Raw genomic sequence first — 24,923 nt, 5'->3', positions numbered from 1 at the left:
TGTGTAATGAGTGCGTGAACCCGTAGGAGCGTTACTTTCGCTTCCACGGCTGTCGTCTGCTCGATGCACTGACCGCGGGGACACGAACACATTCGAAACGCCAGCACATTAGCCCCGCATCTCGTTGCAATTCACGTGAAACAGTGAAAAAAAAAAAAAAAAAGACGTGCACATTTTATTACAGCTCAGTATTTATCTGAAGTTTTATTAATTTCTTCAAGCAACAAATTATGTAAACTATGCATGTCATGGTAATTAATTTTCGTCATGTCACGTGTTACTGTTGGCAATGTCTCAGAACAGTTGTCTACGTAAAGGACCAACGTCACTGCTCTGCCGTGTACATAGCGCCATTCATACGTGCACGTCATGCCCTCGTTTTTAGGGTGCGCACCTGCGAAAGGAAGGGGGAGAAGCATTCATCTTGAAATTGGACCCATTTCCGCGGTGCGTAGCATTGCAAACTTTGCTAGACACGATCGTGAACGCCCCATGTATGCATTGCGCTTGTCAGCTCAAAATTGTCAAACCTGGTGTGTGGCGCTTTCAAAACCGCTTTTTGTTCTAGTGACACTTATTGCTAATGCATGCCTTTTTTTGTTTGTTTGAAAGCTTTCCAAAAGTGGCTTCTACCCAGAATCTCAAATCTGGGCAGAATAGGCGAGGTGGTCTGACTCATACCGCAAATAATTGGCTTGCAAATGTGAACTTCAGTTTCATAAATTAAAATTCGCAAGGCGTTCAAGCTTTTCAGAAGAACGCCGATTCCTCATACTACGTCAGTCGGGCATTTCCAGTACATGGAGGCTCCGCCAGTACAGTAACGTGAATCGAGTGTGACGTCATCGCGACAACAGATAGTGTTGAGCGCTTTTAGTTTTTTTAATATTAAACCAAGGTATCTAAATTTAGTCGGCATGGTTCATTTTGCTTCGCCATGCTTATCCGCGGAGGCATTTGACCAATATGAGTCGAGGCCACGGGAACACGGGTCGTGTCGTCTTGCAGCTGCTCGCTTCGAAACTTGGGAGCCACGAAGAGCTGTGCTAGGCAGTCGACCAGCAGGTTGAAGAGCGCGGCCAGGACAATGGCTATCCTGAGCAATGCAGTGTCCCTGTCCTTGGGCCACCGAGGAAGGCCCAAGGCCAGGGAGATGGACGTTGCCCATGGGAACATGAGCGCTGTGGTCAGGGCCATAGGCAGCAGCACGCAGGCGACCACCACGGGCCTTGCGCCATGGAAGGTGGCCAGCTGTAGAGCCAGCAGGGGCAGCTGGTACGACGACAGGAGGCAGAGCACGCTGGCGTCCAGTCGCCGCTGCAGCCGTTCGGAGAGGCGCTCGTACCACTCTCTGTATGCGGCAGGGGTGGCGACTTTCTCAAACATAATGTAAATGTTTCGTTCCAAATTACAGCTGGCCGAAAGTAATGAAATTACTTTTGCAAGTTCAGCTTTCATGCACGTTTTACCTACAGCACATGCGTATTTCAATCTGAAATCGTAGTTGCATTGACGAAGCAGCTGCTGCTCCATAGAGCACCAGAAAGCTGTCCTGGTTTAACTTTTTCTTTCCTTTCTGGTCAACTTTTTGTGCCATAAAAGAAGCGGACGAAATATACTTTAGTCATGAGTAATTGGTAACCACCGCCGGGAACGCACTCCCTCACCAGAGAAGGATTGGCCACCCTGGTGCAGTATGTGGCCACTAACTCCCACATGCATACGTCAAATAACTCACGGCCCTAAGTCCCCAGCAGCTGCGAAGCAACTGAACACGGCGGCGGACAGATCTGCAACGCAGCAGAGGGTGCTAAGAATCTCTGGATTCGGACAGGCCGCCATTGGAACCTGAACTTGCCAACGTTTAACGCTAGAACATTATCTAGTGAGGGAAGTCTAGCTGTACTATTCGAAGAGCTAGAGGCTGTTAAATAGGATATAATAGAGCTCAGTAAGGTTAGGAGGACAGATGAGACCTATACGGTGCTACAGAATGGGCACGTCTTTTGCTATCGGGGCTTGGCTGACGGAAGAGAACTGGGAGTGGGGTTCCTAATTCACAGAAACATAGCTGGCAACATAGAGGAATACTATAGCATTAATGAAAGGGTGGTAGGTATCGTAATTAAACTGAATAAGAGATACAAGATGAAGGTGGTACAGGCTTACGCGCCTACATCCAGCCATGATGACGCTTCAGTTGAAATCTTCTATGAGGACGTGGAATCGGCAATGAGTAAGGTAAAAAATCAGTATACAATACTGATGGGAGACTTTAATGCAAAGGTAGGGAAGAAGCAGGCTGGAGACCAGGCAGTAGGAGATTATGGCAACGGTACTAGAAACGCCAGAGGAGAGCTACTAGTAGAATTCGCAGAACGCAATAATTTACGGATTTTGAATACCTTCTACCGAAAACGAGGAAACTGCAAGTGGACATGGAGGAGCCCTAATGGTGAATATAAGAACGAAATAGACTTTATAATGAGTGCACACCCAGGCATCGTGCAGGATGTGGAAGTGGTTGGCAAGGTACGATGCAGTGATCATAGAATGGTACCGTCTCGAATTCGCCTAGACTTGAGAAAGGAACGACAGAAACTGATACGCAAGAAGCCAATCAATGAGCTAGCACTGAGAGGGAAAGCACAGGAATTCAGAGTCTCGCTTCAGAACAGGTACTCGGCTCTTAGTGAGGAAACCAACCTTAGCATAGATACAATGAATGATAATCTGACGAGTATCATTACGGAGTGTGCAGTGGAAGTTGGAGACAGGGTAGTTAGACAGAACTCTGGCAAGCTTACCCAGGAAACGAAGAATCTCATTAAGAAGCGTCAATTTATGAAAGTCTTAAGTACAACAGACAAAATAGAACTGGCAGAGCTTTCGAAGTTGATTAATAGGCGTAAGGTATCCGATATAAGAAGGTATAACATGGAGAGAATTGAACACGCTCTGAAAAACGGAGGAAGCGTCAAAGCAGTGAAGAGGAAACTTGGGATAGGCAAAAATCGGATGTATGCACTAAGGGGCAAAGAAGGCAAAATAACTACCAATATGGATAGTTAAATAGCGGAGGAGTTTAACAGAGATCTGTACAGTAGCCGGGACAACCACGACTTTAATACTATAAGAACTAGCAGTAACCCAGATGACACCCCACCAGTAATGATAGAAGTCAGAAAAGCTTTTGAGAGCATGCAAAGAGGCAAAGCTGCTGGTGAGGATCAGGTAACATCAGATCTGCTGAAAGATGGAGGAGAGATTGTGTTAGAAAAACTAGCCACCCTGTTTACGAGGTGTCTCCTGACGGGAAGAGTACCAGAGTCTTGGAAGAACGCTAACATCATCTTAATACATAAGAAAGGAGATAACAAGGACTTGAAGAATTACAGGCTGATTAGCTTGCTCTCTGTAGTATACAAGCTATTTACAAAGGTAATTGCTAACAGAGTAAAGAAAACATTATAATTCAATCAACCAAAGGAACAAGCAGGATTTCGAACAGGCTACTCAACAATCGACCACATTCATACTATCAATCAGGTAATAGAGAAATGCTCAGAATATAACCAACCACTATACATAGCCTTCATAGATTACGAGAAGGCGTTTGATTCAGTAGAAATATCAGCCGTCATGCAGACACTGCGGAATCAGGGCGTAGATGAAGTATATATAAACATTCTGGAAGAAACCTACAGGGGATCAACTGCTACCACAGTGCTTCATAAAGACAGCAACAGATTACCAATCAAGAAGGGTGTAAGGCAAAGGAACACAATCTCCCCAATGCTATTTACCGCGTGCTTACAGGAGGTTTTCAGAAACCTAGAATGGGAACAGTTAGTGATAAGAGTTAATGGAGAGTACCTTAGTAACCTGCGCTTCACCGATGATATTGCATTGCTGAGTAACTCAGGGGACGAATTGAAACTCATGATTACGGAGTTAGACAAGGAGAGCAGGCAGGTGGGTCTTAAAATTAATCTGCAGAAAACGAAAGTAATGTACAACCACCTCGGAAAAGAGCAGCGCTTCGAGATAGGTAATAGTGCACTTCAAGTTGTAAAAGACTATGTCTACTTAGGGCAGATAATAACCGCGGAGACGAACCACGAGATTGAAGTAACTAGAAGAATAAGAATGGGGTGGAGCACATTTGGCAAGCACTCTCAAATTATGACAGGTAGATTGCCACTATCCCCCAAGAGGAAGGTATATAACAGCTGTATCTTGCCAGTACTTAGCTACGGAGCAGAAACCTGGAGACTTACAAAGAGGGTTCAGCTTAAATTGAGGACGACGCAGCGAGCAATGGAAAGAAAAATGGTAGGTGTAACCTTAAGGAGTGGATTAGGGAACAAACGGGGGTTAAGGATATCATAGCTGAAATCAAGAAGAAGAAATGGACATGGGCCGGGCATGTAGCGCATAGACAGGATAACCGCTGGTCGTTAAGGGTAACTAACTGCATTCCCAGAGAAGGCAAGCGGGTTAGGGGGAGACAGTAGGTTAGGTGGGCAGAGGAGATTAAGAAGTTTGCGGGTATAAATTGGCAGCAACAAGCACAGGACCGGGTTAACTGGCGGAACATGGGAGAGGCCTTTTTCCTGCAGTAGACGCAGTCAGGCTGATGATGATGATGAATTGGTAATGTAATAAGTAATTCATTATTCAATTACCAGCCCACAAAAGTAACTGAATGCTAATTACAGTAAAGCAATTTAGTGACTGCAGTTTCTTTACTGCCAAGCCTGTTCTGTGGGTAATAATTTGGTCAGCATGCCTAGTTTGACAGACAATACAGATGTTGAATTTACCTGTATTATCTCTATAGCCTGTGTCCCTGCGGCCTTTTCATTCATTTATTTATATATGTTAGCTATTTCACAACACAGTTCAGTTTTCTTCTCTACTGATTAAAGTTGGTTAACATGGCTCGCAAGAGCGAAGGCTAGGCTGCACACACAGAGTTCACGCCACGGTATTTTGGCGTTAGAGTGGCGTAAACAGACGCTTGCCAAACGGTACCAGCACATGCGCATACGCATAAGGCGGCCATACTTTGGCACTGTAGTGAGCGCATCACATGCAGCTTCCTAAAACTGCACAACCAATGCCCTAGTATCAAGTGCTTCGTTGGAATTATATCTGCGGAAAACATCGCATAAGAAAGCATCAGTGGTCACCGCCGGAAAATATAGCGTGCGTTGTAGATGCAGGGGGCAAACCTATATACAAGAGGATGAAAGCGCTGGCTTAGCTCCCGTTGAAAGCGGCTTTGGAGAACCATAGAGTCCTTCGTAGGTTTGAATCACTGAGCGTGATGCAGCACACCTAGACAGGCAGAGGGCTACAAGAAGCACACAGCGCTTTCCTATCTAGGTGCGCTGCTTCACGCTCAGTATGTATACCAACTGGCCCGCCAACTATCGGGGGGCTTGAGTTATGCCAACAGTATGCGGACCACTAAAGACTGATTTTATTTCGAACTAAATACTTCCTTCGCGCAAAGCACTGCGAGAAAGATAGTATTTCTGAGGTCTATGCCGACTTCATGTCGTCTATGTCTTTTTAAGCCTGAACCGCTTAGCTACGACACGCACCTGCAGTGAAGTTGGCCGAGAAGGGCGACTTGAGCGGCGAGCCAGCACAGAGCGTGCAGCACGAACGCCGCCGCGTCTTGGCGAGGATGAGGTCGCTGCTCTTCGGACCGACGTGAGATGGCGAGAGCTACGGTGGGTCCTCCGCATGCCACGAGTTCCAGGTAGACGTGCATGCGATCCGTGAAGGTGGCTCGCTGCGCGTACAGCACGAGCAAGGCGCAAGCCTGCAGGCACACGCTGAGCGCGACGTAGTCGAGCGTCACGTTCCGAGATCCCAGGACACAGCGAGCGGCCAGCGCCATGCAGGGAACGTCGGCCACGGAATCGCAGGCCAGGGCAGGCCATGCGGCGCGCCCTACTACAATGGCGCCTTGGTGCCTCGCCGCTAGGCCTAAGCTGCCTGCGGCACACACGGTCTGGATTCCCAGCTGTCGTATCGTGGCCGCGGCGTCACTTGCGGGCAGGCCTCCCACCACGGACACGGTGTTTTGCACCGAAGCCAGCAGTTCCGGGAAGTGCTTGCGTAGCACGAGGTATGTGCGATAGCTCAGGGCGTAGTGCAGCCTTTCTGCGCGCCGGACCTCCTGGATCGGAGGGTCAACAATGTTGAGCCTTGACAGCAACTGACGTGACTAATTTTGCTTATTATGTTGAAGAGAAAACAATTGAACGTCTGTAGCACTCTGATGTGACAAAAGAAACGAGCAGGAAAGCGCATACGAGTGAGAGTTATAGCTGTGTCCAGAGAAAGTTTAATCAAAGCACTTTTTGTTTCAATGGAGATATTTTTTCAAATTCAGTCATACCATTGCATTGTATTGCTATGAAGGCTATACAAACCAGCCTAATTTGCTTAAGAAAAGGGGCATTATATTCACAGCCCGTTGTCTTCAGTTGTTTGTCTCTTTATATTGTTTTTACTCACTGTCTGCATGTATAAACCATACAAACCGTATTTAAATTTTGCAGCAGTATATCTTGGAGCAGAAATGCTGCATGGTGAGCTCTTCTAAGTGAATGTATGAACAGCGCAACCTAGAAGTAGTAAGAGCGTAACTACAAAAGCGACAAGAACAATGATAGAAAAGAGCGCTTCCACGGAAAGAGGTACTTCGCTTCATATCTTTTTAGTGGATCTGAGTAAAATTGCGACTTTTCAATGCAATCATGCCCGCTTGCTGCAGTGGCTAAAGAGTTCATCAATCGATCTTGGTTAACTGGGCAGCTGACAGCGGTAACTATTGTTACACTTTGCGTCCCCCTGTATGCATAATTTATCTGCAAAGGCTGTTTTCACATTCTGCCTAGTGCTAAATTTTAAGAAAACCAAGTTGAGTTTCAACACTCTGTATAAGACAAGTTTAATTACAGATGAATTACTCTTTTTGGTGCCAGCATCTCGAACAGCGAGGGAGTCTCCAGGATGCGAATGTCGACGGCGGGTCCCCCGAACACAGTATTGCGGGTGCAGACAAGCAAGAGTGGCTCATCGGGCAGCACGATGCCTGTCAAGCGGGCCACGGCGATACAGCGGTATACATTGGCCTCGTCCACGACCACAGGGCGCACATCGATGCGCCGAAGTTCTTCAATAGCTGGAGCAGCCTGCGGGTTCATCACGGGTTCAAATAGCAACAGGCCTTGGAAATTCAAGGCATCCCTTGATCTGTTGGCGAGGTCGAGATAGCTGCCACCAGCTACGGCGACCATGCCTAAACCGCGTTCGTGAAACGATGCTGACACGGCTTCAGCATTACATGGTGCTGGATGACTGCCTCGGCACAACGGGAATACGTTAGCTGGTCGACCGATGCAAACAAACTCTTTGTGTTTTCTCGTCTCATACAGAACCGTGGTACAATCCCTGCCGGCGCGACGGGGCTCGCATTCTAGCGCACGTAGTCTGCGACATTCAATTCTTTCACGAAGCAATTCCTCTGGCTTGATTTCTTCGATGACGTGTTCCATGTCATTGTAGCGCAGCTCTGGCAACTGTGGAGTCACAGAAGGTGTTGGTTGCTGTATCTTGGGACACATCGGGCAGCTACTTACCAGTTGACTCGAGAGGCGCTGTATAGCTCGCCCACAAGCTGACAAGGCTGGGCACGGAGAAAAATGGCTGGCGTGCACCACTACTTGAGGAATTTCTTCGGGTAAAGGTGATCGCTTCGTCACGCAGCACTCGCTTATGGCTGTTCTTATATACTCTCCAGATGCGTCACTGGCGGTGCTGATGTACTTTCCAGTTTCGTCCGTAGTCCAAGGTGGTTCGCAGCTTCGGCTGACCCTTATGATACAGCACGACACCAGGTCCGGTGGGTCCCTAGTTTGCCTCAGGTCTTCGTCGAGGCGTTGGGTGCTCCAAAACGGGTTCACAAATGTGCTTAGCCTCAACGGTGGCCCTTCTGGTTCTGGGGGCGTGTCCAAGCCGTAGCCGTCGGCTTTCAGCCCGGAGCCTGCTGCCGTGAACGTTGCTATTTCGTACGGATGTCCCATGGCGTCACTTCCGTTCATCCAAAGTGCAGACCCCACGGCAGCGGCTGCCCATCGGAGCGGATGTCCTTGAGGCAGCTGAGCCAGCCCTCGTGCGACGATTGGGGCAAACCCGTGGCATCCCGATGAAAGTATTCCGGTCAACTTCTCGTCCACCTGGCATCCTGCACAGTCAACGGCAACAGAATTGGTTCGTCCCCAGCATGCAACCGACAACAGGGCGCCTCGTGAGCTCGTGGCTCCAGCCGACGCCAGAGCCGATGCTGCGACCTTTTCCAGAAGTAGGTTGGCGAGAAGAGCACGAGGAGGGAACAACAGCAGGTGAAGGCTCAGTGCACGGAGGAGGACTTCGTCCCACGTGAATCGGTCTCGGCCGAGCCAAAGCAGGAGCGAGAGAAGGAATGCGACGGCCGCGACTGCCCACTGAGCAGGTCCGAGCCCTTCTTTGACGTGCATACATCCCGGACGTGAGAACAACGCGGCGCTTTCCGTGGAAGTTCCCGTCCTCAGAACGACAGCGCGAAGTTGTCCCCGCGAGCACACAATTCTGGAAGGGCGCAGGATGACACTTGTTCGGTGCTTATGTACACTGAAGAGTTCGCACTCTGGAGCTTCCAAACGCCACCTGGCGGCCATGCGAGGCAATGCCACGTCACCTTGGTCTACTACGCAGTCGCCAGACAGCAAAACCAGGTCGCAGGGCGCCCTGTCTCCCTGATTCAGGGTGATGACGTCGCCGGGAACCAGCAGACGGGACTCAATTTCCGTGGCAGCTGGAAGAGCTAGGGTCGTACGAGGCTGGATGACGCAGCGTGACTTGATCATTAAGCATTCACATATTCTTGAGAACCACAGCACTATGACTACAAATGCTGCTACGCTAGCTGTTAGGTAATGGCTTCGCAGTAGCCATAGGAACGCCCCTATCGCCAGCCATCGAGTTCCTGGGATTTGAGGGCGTGGTGCTGTGGAAGGGTACTTGTTGAGGCCGTATCGCAGCAGTAGAGCTGGCCTCCTGTCCGAGCGCACCCCAGTGCTGGCAAGCAGTTGACCACAAGTCAGCTTGCCACCGTCCAAACCCCGCTCCTCCTGCCAGACGAAGAATGGATACAGTCACCCAAGTATCACAGACGTCATGTGTCGCGTCAACTGTATATCTATATAGCTTCATTTCCCTGTCACATAAGTTGCTTTCTTTCGCGCCTCGTCTTTTGTTGGTTGCGCCAATAATGTGTGACGTGACACGACACTAGTTGGCCACACTCGTCGTGAGAATGCGTCGTCTAGTTTGTTTCCACAAAAAACATTTAAAACCCGCACTGTCATCAGTGGTGTTCGATATTCGATAACAAGACGGGTCTTGTATCAAGCCACGTTCTGAGGGTTGAAAATTTCCAGAACAGGTACGGCACCATGCATGGCACAATCGAAATCTTTGTCTTTAGCTGTGCTAATGGCATCTTCGGCTGGCGGCACCGGTGGCGTTTTCTGTGCGCTCGTGCGGTGCCGTACGTTCGTGCACCACGCATGTGGTGCCGCTTGTTCGTCTGGGCCGGCCACGGCACTAGTGCACGACGGTGGAGCGTGGTGCAACCTTATCAGCCCGCGCGCGCTGGCAGACGACGCGGTGACGTTACACAACTTCAGGCGCAATTTACAGCTGGTACTGCCGCAGAACACGGCCGGACGGGACGAAAAAAACTTGCGCGAGCTTACATCGTCCAACCGTGCTCGCAGAAGGCTACTTTACTGCGAGGATTTCACTGGACGCCGAAGGCGATGCGAAAATTATCGTAACCCTCATCAAGTTAGTACTAAACTGATGCAGCACAACCACGTGAAGAACAGACGCACACCCACTTGACACGCATAGTGTCTCGCAAGTGTCTCTCAACGCATGGTTTTCCGTCGTTTTCTAATTTATTCCCTGTACAAACAGAACGCTAGAAATTGTCGTCTGCTGAATGGCGCCTCTCGCAGACGGTGGCGCTGTCGTCGATTCGAGTCTTGTGGCTCACACGTTCGCCTGGCTCGTAGCGGGGCGTTAAACGGTGTTTGACGTGACTTCCTTTCCACTGTCACGCTTCCAGTGCACCGTAGCCGAAGATGCCACAAATTTACCCTCCCATCAATACCGATGCCTGTTAACGCGACAAGCTTGATAAGGCAAAGCCTATCTTGTTCTGAACTGACTCAGTGTTTCAGCTGGCTTAAACCGCTCAGCCTTGTTAACCTATATATCTTGATTACACCTCGTACGTCTCCTGCTACTGCCAACGTGGCTTTGAACTCGGTGACGAAACGAAAGAGTAAAGTGATTATTTGCTATGTTCCAAAACAGCAATAAGATTATGAGAGACACTGGCTCCTGAAATTTCGACCATCTGTTGTAATCGCACTGTACACGGGCCTCAACTATATATCCATCGAAATGTGACCGCCGTGGGCGGGATCGCGCCCTTTGGATTAGCAGCTGGAGCCACTGATCCATCGCGGCGCATCAAAGCGACCCTTTTTCTTAGAGTGGCACTCGAGCTGACGGTAAACTTCTTTTCAGTCTATGTATGTACACAGAACTGTGACGCACTTCCGCACAGTCCGCATCAAATAGAGGTGGAAATGTAGGCCCGTGTGCTCAGATTTGGGTGCACGTTAAAGAACCCCAGGTGGTCGAAATTTCCGGAGCCCTCCACTACGGTGTCTCTCGTAATCAAATGGTGGTTTTGGGACGTTAAACCCCACATATCAATCAATCAAATCAGTCCGCATCAAGAAGTTATTTCGAAGTAAAGCAGTGTCGCCAAACAACTCGACGCTTGCGCCGCGGCCACGGGACTCATGAGCAGCCGCTGAGAGGTGTTGGTCGTGCAAGCGCAGCAACTGAGAGGCTATGGCGTCATCACAATTACTCGTTTCACTGGCTGCAGCATGATGTCGGGTAAGTAGGGGGGGCCACTTATTCGTATAACATACCGTCCATATATATATATAATATTCGTATAGTATACCGTCCACTAATTCGTATAAAATACCGTTCATATCCGTTGTTGATATTTTGCAGATGATACACGCAAGTTCACGGGAATCGATCCCATATGCAATCTCACCCGCGGAATTTCGTGTCGGTGCCCCTTTAACATAAATTGTAAATTGAACCAAAACCATCGGTCTTGTACCAGTGCGCTGACATAAATCTCCGTTGCCACGTAAAAAGAAGCGCGTAATTGAGATGCGCTCTGCCAGGTACCGCGAAGATCCCAGCTGCTCACTATCTTTCAATAAACTGAACACATTTTTTAGTACTCGATATTCTATAGTCATTTTGCCCTTAATTAAATCAAGTCATGCTCTCATATGATGCAATAAGTTTCCAATATTACTTAACTATAACAATTGCCATCGATATCTATATTCAGGGAGACAGTTTGAGTGTTCGGAAAATTTGATTAGCGCTTTACCGAATATGCTTGAAAGAGAAACAAACTGTATCTCGATCGGTACTTATGGAGGATATGACGTGACCTCTCAAGTATGGCTCGAGGAGTGCCTGCTGCCGCGAATGCCATATATAGCAAACGTTCACGTGACTCGGACGATGCAGGAGTTTCTCCAAAATTGTTTTTTTTTTCCCTTTTCTGTGCACTATATGGAGAGGGATGCAAGACGCCGAGCCAGGACCCGGTGGGTGTGCGGTTGGCCGAAGGTGTATGCAACTTCAACAAAAGTACGCATAGGCCATAAAGACAGACCATAAAGAAAAGAGGAGCACTGGCGCTTTTCTCGTCTCTCTTATTATTTGTGGTGTGTATTAGTTCGCGCTAAATTTTTCGCCTTAAAATGTAAGTAACGTCACGTCCGAATCGATCATCCGTTTGGCTAGCAACGGTCCAAACAGCTGGCTGAATTCCGACGTGACCTTTCATTTTTGCAGCGAAAGCTGTTACGACATCACATCTCGGGTCACGCGCAGTTGTCTGCTACCGCCAGTGTCCGTAACCACATCGCGCGAAATTAGAAAAAAAAAAAACCTAGCACCAAAGAGACGTTGGGGCTGTAACCCGGGTGCACTGGGTGCCAGCCCAGTATTCTCCCTATCGGAAAAATTGCCATGGTGGATACTGGAAAACATGGTGGGCGTAGTGGAAATAATAGTGGGCATGGTGGAAATTATGATGGCTATGGTGGGACGTAGTGGGAAATATGGTGGTTATGCCGGGACATACTGGGTGGTATGGTGTACAGATGATGGGTAAAGTGGAATTGATGGTGGAAAGCAGAGGCTAGATAGTGGGTAATAATGGGACACTCTGCCCACCATTGCGATAATGCTGGGAAGCCCTAAGCATATGGTGGGTGGTGCTTATTATGGTGGGCTACATGGTGTACCAAGCTGAGAAACTCTTCCCACCATTGCGATAATGCTGGGAAGCACTAAGCAGATGATGGGTGCTGCTTGTCATGGTGGGCCACATGGTGTACCAAGCTGAGAAGCTCTGCCCACCATCGCGATAATGTTGGGAAGCAGTAAGCAGATGATGGGTGGGCTTATAATGGTGGGCAATTTATATAGTGTACCAAGCTGGGATCTGTACACTACATGTTCTACCACCATGATTTCCACCAAAGGTTAGGCCTACTGACCGAGCCCGCACAATTGTGTTATCCGTGCTTCTGGGTTTCAGAATACACGATTACGACGATTAAGTATGACAATACAGCGCAGCCATATGGCATCAATTAACCTAAATGAAGCATTTTTCATTGTGTATGGTGTCCGCTCAAGAAGCAACAAACATCAATGCGACGCGATTAAAGCACTCCCGGAGAACGTAATTAAATGTCTTCTCACCGACAGCCGCCGGTCGCACTCGCCGGCACTTCTCTAGCTCTTGTACGAGAACTCAGACGTGGCAATTTGTGTGCTTGGTGGACCAATATGATAGCGTAATGTTTCCGGCACACTGCATTCGTTTTGGCCAAGCCGTTATGTAGTTGTTGCTTTAGCGAAAGAGCTACAGCATTGCGCTGGCACGACCGCCCTCTACATTGCGCGAAAAGCATCCCAATACTCAATCAAATAAATTAGGCGGGCGTATCTATGGAATGAGCCTAGAAGCGTCATAAAGCGTGAGCTGATGTCGCCCTTTGGAATGAGCGCGAAACGGATATTAAACTTGGCAGACCCCGCCGGTAAACTGTTGCTGCTCCCCAGTCCACTTGGTTTTTTTTTCTTGAAGTTGTGAATTGTAAAAAAAAAATAGCACTAGTGCCAATAACATAGTGGCAATCGTTACAGGGCGCAGTTGCTTGTGTTTAATAAATGTGCAATTTTTAGTAGCAGGTGTAGATCTTGTCTATGTTGTGTACACGACAAACATAACTTAAGTTGAACCTTAAGTTTGTACGCCAACTAAGTATTTAACACGCAACCACCGTCATGTTGGTGTGGCGCAGTGGTTAGTGTCTTCGAATGGGAATCCGCAGGTTGCACGTTCAATCCTTTGTGGCGCCTTGTTTTTTTTTTTTTTTTTACGGGACGGGTGTTTTTTATACCGTTTTTATAGAATTCTTTTTTATTTTTTGTGGCAGCTCGTCACGGTGATTCTGACGTCATTTCGCGCGCAAGTGTTGCCGGCACTGCAGCACCCACCATACCCACCATGCGCCATGGTGGGCGTTTCCCACCATTCACCCACTACATTAATCCACTATAATGGTGGGTGGTGGTTTGCACCATGCCCACCATTCGTTTTTTCCCGATAGGGCTACCACTAAGCTACACTGTTTTTTTTTTTCTTTTTAAGGAAACACTGAGCTACACCGGTGCTTGTGATTAGTTGGTAAACGTTCCTTAGACAGGCTTGATGTGTCGAAAGCAATCGCGTTAATACGACTTATAAAGCGTTTCAAAACGGCGAAAGAACAACCACTCGTCGCACAATGCGAATAGCGTAACGAGTGGGCCGGCGAATGCTTCAACCCATTGCAAAAGCTTGTTCTTGTTCCCCTATTTACTGTGGCGTATACCCACTTCAGCCATAATTCCTCATCGTCGTCAGCCACTGCATGACCAATTGGCACGAAATTCCTTGCAAGTTCTTAGCGGATACCACGCTTCTCAAAAGAATGGCGAAAAATAGCGCAACGAATGCCTGTGTACTACCCAAAAGTTTATTATTAATGTCCTAGGGGGTATCAAGCAAATGTGCCTGCAGTAGTACTCCAATGAGTGTTTTGAAAAGGCTCTGAAAGGTCGCTCTTCTAGCTTTCGCTGTGACTGTGCTGTGCTTTCCGCGCAAGCCTGGCGTTTGTTAATGCATCGCTGCTAGAACTTTCGTCCTAGCAATACTGTAATATAAATTTTTTTTCTTTTTTACAATTCTCAACCTATGTTGGCATTTCGCTCCGCGAGATTGCTCGTGCTACGTTAGCCGCTTAAAAAAGTCCCTCGTGACCTTCTACAAGGGAGCAGCGTGTCGAGAAGAAATGGCTTGTAATGTCATAATTTTTGTTCAGCGAACTGGGAGAGTGGGATCAACAGACAAGGAACGAAGGAAGAATCACACAATACGCCGTTCGTCTGTTGTCTCTTCCAGCGCGCATATGAACCAGCCCATCTTTTCATTATTTTCCTTCCGGGAGACCAGTAGTTAGACTCACGTGGTAGGTGACGCCATCCCAGTAGTAGCGAATTCCTCGGAAACGAAAGGTGCCGTCGGCCGCTACTCTGCGCACGTCCACCAGTCGGCCTGCGCCATCGTGCAAGCTGACCAGCGACGCCCGCTGCAGGGGGCACGGAGAAGCCGCCAAACGGAGCATCCAGCCTTTCGGCAGGAACCATCGAGTGCAGCAATGCAACGGTTCGTACCAGCCGCTGGGCTGCCAGCCGCGCAGATCCTCTTCGTCCCCGAGCATGCTCATCAAAGCGATGATGATCGTTGAACACATATGGCACGTGCATGGAATAGAGCAAGGAATCGTGTTGTTGGACGAAATGGATGGATGTATGAAAACTTTATTAAGGTCCTGAAGGATTACACCCCCGTTTTACAAAGGTATGCTAGCAAGTACAGTTCAAAGAGCAGGAATATGCATCCCGTTCTTTCCAATGCCTGTTCAACAAAGAAGGGTGCACCATACCCCCAACAACATTTTTCCTGTAGTGTTTCGGTTTTGTTTTCATGGTTGCCAAATTAGGTTTCGCAAAGCGTTTTTGTCCTCAAGGGGCGCTACCCTGTGTGTGTATATAATATAAAAACAGCAGGGGGCCGAACCAAAAAAGAATTATCGGTTAAGAAGAAGGTGAAGGAAGCTGAGACCGATATGTCGAGAATTGGCATTATTAAGAAGCCCGCACTAGAGATCTATCGAACTTTTAAGCAGGGAATTACCAAGGAAAGGATCTAAGATAATACTCGGGGTAGTTCTCTACTGTTTGAGGCCAGGACTGGAGTATTGCGAACCAAGACATATCGGGCCAAATATGAAGGGGTAGACACGCTATGCTGTGCGTGTGGAGAGGAAGAGAAAACTGCCGAACACTTGATAATGTTCTGTAAAGGGCTTCACCCTATAGTTCAGGATGATGGCGCAGAGTTTTTCAAAGCACTGGGGTTTAGTGATAGGGAGGGCAAAATAGTCATTAAACGGGTAGACTTAACTAGAAGGAGGTTATCTGATTGGTGTCTAAAGTCAAGGCACGAGTGAAAAATAAACCCTTCATTGCAAAGTACGAATCCTCAACCTCACTACTTAGGGAAAAAATGAATCTAGTTTTTGGTTCATTAAGTATTACGGCTTGGTGGCGCTAGCCACCGCCCGATCTAAAGAGTACAGCCATATCCATCCATCCATCCATCCATCCATCCATCCATCCATCCATCCATCCATCCATCCATCCATCCATCCATCCATCCATCCATCCATCCATCCATCCATCCATCCATCCATCCATCCATCCATCCATCCATCCATCCATCCATCCATCCATCCATCCATGTAGAATTACTTTATATGCTACCTTTAGGTAGCTGAGGGTAGCATATACAGTAACTATATATATATGCGTGGCATTGTAGATAAAAGAGTTCCTTCTTGGCTGCCGTGTACCTCGTGTCAGCCGGCGCTTCAGCGCCTTGTCCTCCGTGCGGCGCGTCCGCCGTATGATACTACACTTCCATTCCTCCTCACCGCGTTTGGATCCTGCTCAACAGCAACTTTTAGCAACACCATTGCTGTGAAACATGGTGTATAACTATAGAGCTCCATGTTTACGTATTAATTTGAAGAAAAAAAAACTTGATAAACACCCGCCGGTAAATTTTTTGGCAATTCGGATTTGTACAGTTAACTCTGCTTTTAAGCTGAAAATTTTCAAACGTTTGGGTATTTGTAAAGCTGAGATTCATCAATCGAAAGGAGAGTGAGCACATCGATCAGCAACGTGGTAACTTCGCAAAACACGCGTGCTACCATTACAACAGTCTTTAAAATTGTAATACGAATAAACGTTGGTGTTATGCACTTAAGTGTTTGTGCTTATGTGTGTACATGCCCTTGCGGTCAGACCTCCCAGACATCCAATGTACACCGACTATAGTTTGTATATTTTCAAGGTCAGAAATAACAGCATCTGAAATTTCAGAGTGATTGAGAATAAGAATAATGGGCCCTTTATTTTTAACAAAGAAGATGAGAGAGGATGGGTGAAAAATTTTTGCAGCAGCTTGACAAGCTCCTGTTCCTAGAAATTTGACCTTGATGATTATACAGCAGTACACATGAACAGCTTTATTACAAGGTAAAAAAAAAAAAAACGAGTGAGAAAGAGTAATAATGGAGAAGCAGGATTATCAGCAACAATAAAAAGCAATTTTATTAGAAATGGTTAATAATAAGACCATAATGCAACACCTCATAATACGAAATAAAATGCCGCGTTTCGCAGTCTTGGAGGTTTACCAGAAATAAACTCCGAGAAACGCCGAGTTTTTCCCATGAAATAAACTCCGAAATACACCCTCCAAATTTCAAGAAAAAGAAACTACAAAAACATGGAACCCTATTGATGTTCCTTTCTGTCTCCTCTCTCTCTCCTGCTGTTGGTTCGGAGTCTACAATGTTCAGAAAAATATACTGAACGAGTTGCTCACAGGTCCCTCAATGGAGAGGAGGTCACCGATTCTTCGAACACAGAGACAAGAAGGGCACGAGCACGTGTGCTTCTTGTCTCTGTGTCGTCGTTCTGTTTCCGCGCTATAACTATCGTCATGTCATACCAACTAGCTCGAGCTGCCACACTTCTAGGTAAACAAATAACCACACTTCGCAGCAAGCAGAAGTGCGTTGTGACTGATCGAGTTCGTTGATGACGTCAATCGCTGACGTGGTGTCACGTTGCTGAAGTGGGCGGAGTCACGACGATGCATGGGCTACGCCTTCCCGTTCATGGAAAGCGAGGCCGCACGAAAATTTAAAACCAGCTTAGACCGATGTTCTAACTCCTGTAACTTCCTTAATACAGCACGTATTCGCAAAATTCTTGCGACAGCATGTTCGCAAAGCAAAACTGCACATGTAACGCTTTAAAAAAAATTGGACCTCAAGACTGTTTACTGGCCCTGAGGTCCAAAATCTTCACGTTCAATCTATTCCTTTGCCAATGACACTGATATATCGAGGATGCAGAGATTATCGAAGAGGTCAGTTTTGTGCCTGAAGTATGTTCACACTGCCTATAGGTGTCACTAGGCCTCGACCCGTCTAATCTTTATAGACACGGCCGCATGACAAAGGAATTTCTTTCAAGTCACTGAATGTCATTGGCAAAGGAAAAAAACATAATATTGAACGCGAAACTCGTGAAGCCTTCGAAATAAAAACAGAACGAAGTGTCATGCTTTAGTGATAGTGATCCCCCAGCTTTCCTCACGGATAAAGATCTCGTGGTATAGATAGCGGGTGCACTTGGCGTTGATATTTTGGTGTTCCGTGGAATTCAGCTGCTTATACCGCCTTGAAATATTTGTTGAAAAAAAAAATGTATGGTTAATTGTGCAACTGAGGCTTAAATAGCCTTTTTAAGCAAGTGCTTCTGGTTATGTAGGGGGCTTTATTTATTAAACATTAAGTAGTAAGTCCAGAACTTGTCCTAGTTCCTACGCTGCATTCATGTTTTTTGTTGGTTCCTTCTTACGTAGATCGGTAAAGATCATCCCTATTATTGTCATGTAGGCATAGCAACCACCGCTTCTCATTTTTCCATATTTTACCATCGTGAACACCCACACAAGATCTTCATCAACGCGTGACGTGAACGAGAGGTGTGTTCCGATTATAGGTCGGCAAACCCACTGATGAGTTGATCAAAGGAATCGAAAGACTCAGATTGAGGCGTGAGTCAGAGTGTGAGTGAGTACGGCTGAGTTGTACTTACGTTAGTCTCAATCCAAGTGAGCCCGGCTGTGTTTTACCACGGTAAGTCTGAGTTTAAGTGAGTTCGCTGCAGCAACATTTTGGTTAGTCTGGGTCCTAGTGAGTCCTATGCAAAAAAAAAATCCTATTTAATGAGGGAGTCTTTTTATTTTGCTGACCTATGGTTACAGACATTTATAGTCTCGTTTTATGGCAGGCTTTATAATCATTTATGTGCTGGCTTGTAAAGCCACAGAATTTATTTTCCAAATTATAAATCTGTCTAATTCCCCACACCCTTGGAACTCATTCCGGTGAAGGTCCTTGATAAAAACCACTAGCTCATTGCTTTGAATAAAAATGATAACCTTACCTTAAAGACGCTGAATGAAATGGCGCCATAAAACGCACCACTGAGACGAGATATCAACATTGAAATGCTAACATGACTAAGACGCTAATGTATACTGCCTACGTGCAACGTGCACAGCTATTTGTAAAATTGTTTGCAGTGTATTCGGTCACGGAGCTAATGTCCTTCGCGGCGGCGTGATTTCACAATTTAAGGTAAGCATTTCCAACTAGAAGTAAGGAGTTTCTCCTAAAAAACATGTAATATTTGGTGATGTAATAGTGATTTTATGCATCGCACTGACTTCAACTTTAGTGCCAATAGGTAATGGGTTTATAAAGTATACCGTTCGCAGACTATGTCGAAGTAGAATGAGCAATTTATGCTCATACATCCTACAAAACTCGCATGATCTTTTCCCAGAGGAGAGAAGAACGCATATTGGATTGTGATACTAACGAGAGGAAAAACTAAATAATTATTTGTAACTCTATTATTGTGTCTCTTGTCGAATTCACAGCTGTTCGAAATAAATGAAAATGGTTTTAAGAGTGCATAGAACTGGATTGTACAGCATGTTCTGGCGCATGTACAACTCCAGGAAATTTTATTCGCTGCATCGTGATTCACATAGAGTTTGATCTGCAGTTATGTACCAAATCAACAGAGAATGAGCAGTGTATTCTACCTTCATAAATCATGCGGCTTCCAAGGCGACAGAGTAGCATGATTCGCGAGCATCGAATATTGAACTGCTAGTCCTCTGATGCCGTTTCCGTTTTTGCATGAATGAATGCGGCGATTGGGAAATTTCAGAGCGCGAAAAAAAATTATTCACAAGAGCAAGAAAGAGGGAGAGGCGCTTGTGAATTGTGAATGCCCTTTCGGTGCATTGTTTTGCTCTAAAAAAAAGTTTCCCATAGCATTTCTGTGACAACACATGCGATCAGCATTTATAATATCATTTCTTGCCATGTGATACGTTGAAAGCTTTCCGAGTGGATTTCAAGGAGGAAGGGGGCAGGAACACACCGCTCTCACCATTCCTTCAAAACAAACTCCTTCAATTGGCAATGCTGTAAAAGATTATCGTTACCCCCTGAGAATGTAATACCCGTGCCACACGGGCAGAAAAAATGGCATTTACCCCCGAATGCCTTCAGATTTATTGCCAGCCGCGCGGTGCCACACGGGCGAACAAAATGGCATTCGTCCGAATGCCATTCGAATGCCATTCGCCACCAACTGCCTTCGCCAGAACTCAGTTGACTGAGAAATGCCTACTCTCGACGACACAGCTCGCGAAGTGCGATTTACCTGAAAGTATATAAAACAGATCATATTGAGCTAAAAATAAAATTTCCCGTCTTTTATTTGCACTAAAGTCTTAAAAAGATGTTTTGAACGTTATACGAAGAAAATAAAGTATTGACAATGAAACGCTTGTCAATTTTAGTGTCTATTTACGCTGTGGATCTGACTAGTGTTGGCTTAGGTTGCTACGGTCGGTTGCAACGTTGTAAAACAAAGCAAGAAATTAAAACTTAGGACAGCGTAATACGCTTATTTCTACATTTGATGATTATCTGATGTGTATGAAGCTTGTAAATGCCTCTTAATTTTTTTATTGCTATTCACTCAATGCTCACTTGGAAGGTGCTGTGATCGACATCATCAAGTCAAATGTCATTCGCTGGACGTGTAGAAGCGCCGGCGAAACGAATGTCATTCGGGAACTGAAGGCCTTCGCCACCGAATGTCATTTTCTATGCCCGTGTGGCACGGGTATAAAAAGCTTCTAAACATTTTGCCAGTACGTCTGCAGTTCAGGGCTCCGTACCGACACAACACAGTAGGGCCTGTTTTTTTCGTATTTTTCTTTGTTTTTTTCTTGTTCAAACTCCTTTCCATTCATAGTCAGGTTTGACACGCGAAAGCACTTTCGGCGGTCCCTCATCCGTCATTGTGTTGGCCCAGTCCACTCTGCGAAAAGCTTGACGACATGGGCATTTCCCAGGCTCAAGTTACTCATACCTAAGCGTTCGCGCTTTTTGTACGCTCCAAGGAATGTAGGCAGGCTACAAAACACAGCAACGAACTTTACGCTCCGGGTTTAAGGCATGTAACACAGATATCTGTATTCTTTCAAAGGTTAACATTAGGTAGAAGTCTGCTTGGTTGGGATAATAGAATAGAAAAAACCGAAAACTCCAGCCAATATTTATATTAAGAAACCCGATGCTTTGAAGCCTGATCGGCATTTTCCTTCGGGGGTGAGAAGGCCCGAGATGTTTGCCGCGACTTCGCCAACTCGTCGCAAGCTCTTGAAGTAAAGGAAGGGCAGTGTCCCCGTGGTGCGGTTCCATTCTCCCACTGTCTGCTGAGTATGTCAGGATTCAAAGGGGAGCTGCCGGCGAAGGTTTCTTTCTGTTCAGAATACAGTTAACTGTAGTTTAGAAGATCACCGCACCGTCGAGACGATTCAGAGCCTGAATGTGCAACGAGACGGAATGTCCATCGAGACGGAATGCCCAATGGTGGACATTTCATCTCGGTTGGACACTCAGGCTCATTGGACATTTTGTCTCGATGGACGTTCCATCTCGGTTGGACATTCTGTCTCGATGGACATTCCGTCTCGGTTGGACATTCTGTCTCGATGGACATTCCGTCTCGGTTGGACATTCAGGCTCATTCGACATTCAGGCTCACTGGACTTTCAGGCTCGTTAGGCATTCAGTCTTGGTTGGACACTCAGGCTCATTGAAGATTCAGTGTCGCCCGTCACGTGACCCATTGGACATTCCATCTCGTTCGGAAAACGTGACTACCCAGTATCAGGAACGAAAATGTCATTTCTGTTTCTTCAAGTGCGGAGCACTTTAGGGGGCGTGCTGTCATACGGTGAAACCGTATGCTGTCGTCGTCGCTTGGGGTAACGCAGGCAAAACGCTGACTTTTTTTTTCCCTGGAGTTCTTCGAGTGCGTTGATGATGACATTAAGGGCAGACATTACTACTACGGTTTAAGATCTACAACACAAACCACCTATTAAAAATTGAAAGAGGAAGCCAGCGATAGAATGAGAGAAAATAAAAATAAAGAGATACATAGAAAAAACACACAAAAAACTTCAGTCTTGCTCACAAGGGCGAAGATGCCTTTTTTTAAATGCTTTCTTTTTGTTATTTTTGGCTTCATCGTTTCTTTTCGTGAAAATTTTCCGCATTTACTGTTACATGTGCGACGGAGTGAGAGTTCGTTTCGTCGTGATAGGACGTGGCGCAGAGACTGCGTATTACGCGTAATACTGCTCGCTCGATAGCTGCTCTGGTGCAATGGCTATAGGATATATGTTTCGTAGTAGGAATCGATAAATATAAACTTCGCTAAGCCTTTGTTTACACATTTTTTTCACACGTATTTTTTCCTCGCGTCCGTATAACTTGATGCCTCTTCAACAAATCCAGGTGATTCTCACGCTTTTTGTGTTTTTGTTATGTGCGTCCTCCTTACGAGTGTGTACTGGTAATTTTAGCGAAATTTAACAGTCACACAAAACCAACAAGCCTTGGAGAGCAATCGATTAGTTCTCACTAATTCTCAAGCCCTAAATTAGGTCAGTCTTTTTCGCCACACTCTATAGTGCTTTTAGAAATCAAATGCCACAGCTTAGGTTGATTATCTCACTGTAAAGCCGGAATCGATGCGCAAGTACTTTTCAACATTGGAGTGATCATGCGAAAGAAAAAAAATATATTTTTCGAATAAAAATTAACGTGTGCCATGTATTGTCACGGGGTCGTGACGTGGACAAAGGGAGCAGACTGGGTGTTCAGGTTAAGGCCAAACTTGTGGTCACGTAGAAGGAAGGTTAGATTACAGCAAGACACTGGCACTGATAGCGGCGAACAGAACGTCGGTCGTCGATCAACTACAAGCGGTGACGCGCGTCGGCATTTATACATGTGCCGTCGAATATTCTAGCGCTATCACTGGTCGTCGCGACAGCACTGGAATAATCTCGGTTGTTCGCGTCTCACGCGCAGTCTTAACAGAACGCCCCGCCGCAGTGGTCTAAGGTACTCGGCTGCACATACTGGTGGCCGTAGTCGATTACGCTGTGAAAGGTATATTCATGCAATGTCTACATTCAACGGATTTTTCTTATGTTTGAATCAGATTTTCTACAGTGTTGTGCACATACGCTAACAGCAATCTCGTAACCCGGGTCTGCAATGTCTCTTCCTCTAAATTTACGGCTCTTAATTACGTGTCGCTGTTAGTGCGAGTCTAATTAATTTATTCTGATTCATGCTGTGCTTAACATAGGAAAACGAACCCATAAATTTCTACTTTCGTTCATAGCAAGAGTCTCGTTTTAGTAGACAGGATGTCTTATGCTAGTGTACGAGGCATTATTGGTCAGCTGCCAGTTCGTAAACATCACGCGTGCTTCGTGGTGCCAGCAAGTTTTCCGCACCTGCGTCGTATAGCTGTCAGCGGCGCTAACTTACGCTCCAAGGTTTTTATGCATATATCTACTCCGCAAAGTGGACGATAGGATTCTTTCCACTGTATCGCATTTGGTAGAACATCGGACGCATTATCTGAAGGCCGCCGGTTCGATCCCTGCCAGCTGCGAGTTTTTTTCGACCATTCTTTTTTCATATTTACATCATAGTTAATATAAATAACATCCCCTTATGCTTTCCATGTATCTTGCAAGTTAGTTCTAATGTTGTGACTAACAAGAAGGAGCCTTTAAGGTTCCCTTCATTTTTATTTTCAACGAGTTTTTATTCAACACTATTCCCGCATGAAATGTGACCAACTGCCTGGAAATGGCAAAATTGACTAACAGTTTCCAATGCATTCGATATTATATTCCAGGAAAGACATTAGCCTTGTTATCGAGTTATAGTAATTAATCCTAATAAGTAATTACTTAAACACTGGGCAGTCTGTCGTCATCACCTTTTGCCATTGCAGTTAGAATGTGGCTCGATTGTGGAGCCATCGAATAAAGCCGCGCCTTTACTGGCGTGGTTGGCTTCAGTCTTACGCAGCAAATAAGGAATACGTAAAGACAGGGATGTAGAAAGTTTTTCGTTGGGCAGTATTGCAATCGGCATTGGTGTCCCGACTCCTTTGACGTCAGTGTTTGTGTGCGTAGTCTTTTAACATTAATACATACCAGCTAGAGCTCCGCTCGGTGTTCCTTTATCATGCTCTGGGGAGTCTTACGCTGAAGCGGCAACGTGTGAAGAGAGAAAGAGGAGATTGAAGTGTGGCAGCTCGGGCTAGTTATTTTCGCGCTGTAACTATCGAGAACGAAGTGGTACGTTTGGAAGCAGTTCGTTGTCGGCGCGGCTACCCTTCGCCATTCGTTCTTCAATAAACATGCCCCGTCGTAACAGTTTAATAGAAAGATTACCGATGACCTAGGAAATTGTGGTGCTTGATCTAATGCATATAAATATTTAAATAAAGACACAAATTTATTCTTAGAATAAAGCAATAATCTGATTTTTATACGTATATAATTTTGTAGACACGTTAGGATAATGAAACATATTAATTAATCAACCTACTAGTTTCATCAATATAGTCCCGGGCGGCCGCGCATACTGTCGCATTAGAGAACCCAGAAATGGAAGCTCCAAAAGACAAAATGACAGGCACAGATAAATACATACCAATACCGCGTAAAGGTATTTGTAAAAGGGTTTTTCGTAATGTGTTAAACCGCCTGCAGGTCAAAAAGAAATGATCAATTGTTTCAAGTTCATCACAGAACGCGCACAGTGGTGAAGGTGCCTGAGCAGACCTGTGTTTATAGACATTTAGATTTGGTGCCCGGAAACGTAGCCTTGTGATTGCTATATACTTCTTGTTTACGACTTCGGCAAAAGTCTCTTCGCCAGGGATGTAATAAATGGCGATATTCGGTAGAGTTTGCTAGTGCTGCACCTACAAAGACTTCCATAAGCGTACGTCTGCGGAATCGAGCAGCAGTCACATAAGCGGATGATGGGCCGTGCAGTAGAATC

The 24,923-nt window shown here is 46.2% G+C and overlaps 1 protein-coding gene across 1 annotated transcript; it reads right to left on the bottom strand.

Annotated features, from left to right (window-relative positions):
* Nucleotides 1-861: 861 nt before the first annotated feature.
* On the bottom strand, nt 862-15,009 carry LOC142765533 (uncharacterized). The gene is made up of 4 exons (XM_075866659.1): nt 14,766-15,009; nt 6,993-9,194; nt 5,613-6,196; nt 862-1,351 (listed from the first exon to the last, which is right to left on the bottom strand). The coding sequence occupies exons 1-4, from the start codon at nt 14,922-14,924 to the stop codon at nt 889-891; spliced, it is 3,408 nt and encodes a 1,135-aa protein (XP_075722774.1). The 5' UTR covers nt 14,925-15,009; the 3' UTR covers nt 862-888.
* Between the last annotated feature and the right edge of the window lie 9,914 nt (nt 15,010-24,923).

The sequence above is a fragment of the Rhipicephalus microplus genome, chromosome 6, assembly GCF_043290135.1.
Source record: "Rhipicephalus microplus isolate Deutch F79 chromosome 6, USDA_Rmic, whole genome shotgun sequence".
Lineage (NCBI taxonomy): Eukaryota > Metazoa > Arthropoda > Arachnida > Ixodida > Ixodidae > Rhipicephalus > Rhipicephalus microplus.
Note: the sequence above shows the minus strand (reverse complement) of the source record. Positions and strands in the feature narration are given on the sequence as shown.

Bases quoted from the DNA above. Each gene is read 5' to 3' on its own strand.
- LOC142765533 (XM_075866659.1), bottom strand. From the start codon at position 14,924: ATGCTCCGTTTGGCGGCTTCTCCGTGCCCCCTGCAGCGGGCGTCGCTG. The intron at 9,195-14,765 runs GTGAGTCTAACT...TTCGTCTGGCAG, and splicing joins GGGATGGCGTCACCTACCAC to GAGGAGCGGGGTTTGGACGG. The intron at 6,197-6,992 runs GTAATTCATCTG...CCTCCGATCCAG, and splicing joins AGATGCTGGCACCAAAAAGA to GAGGTCCGGCGCGCAGAAAG.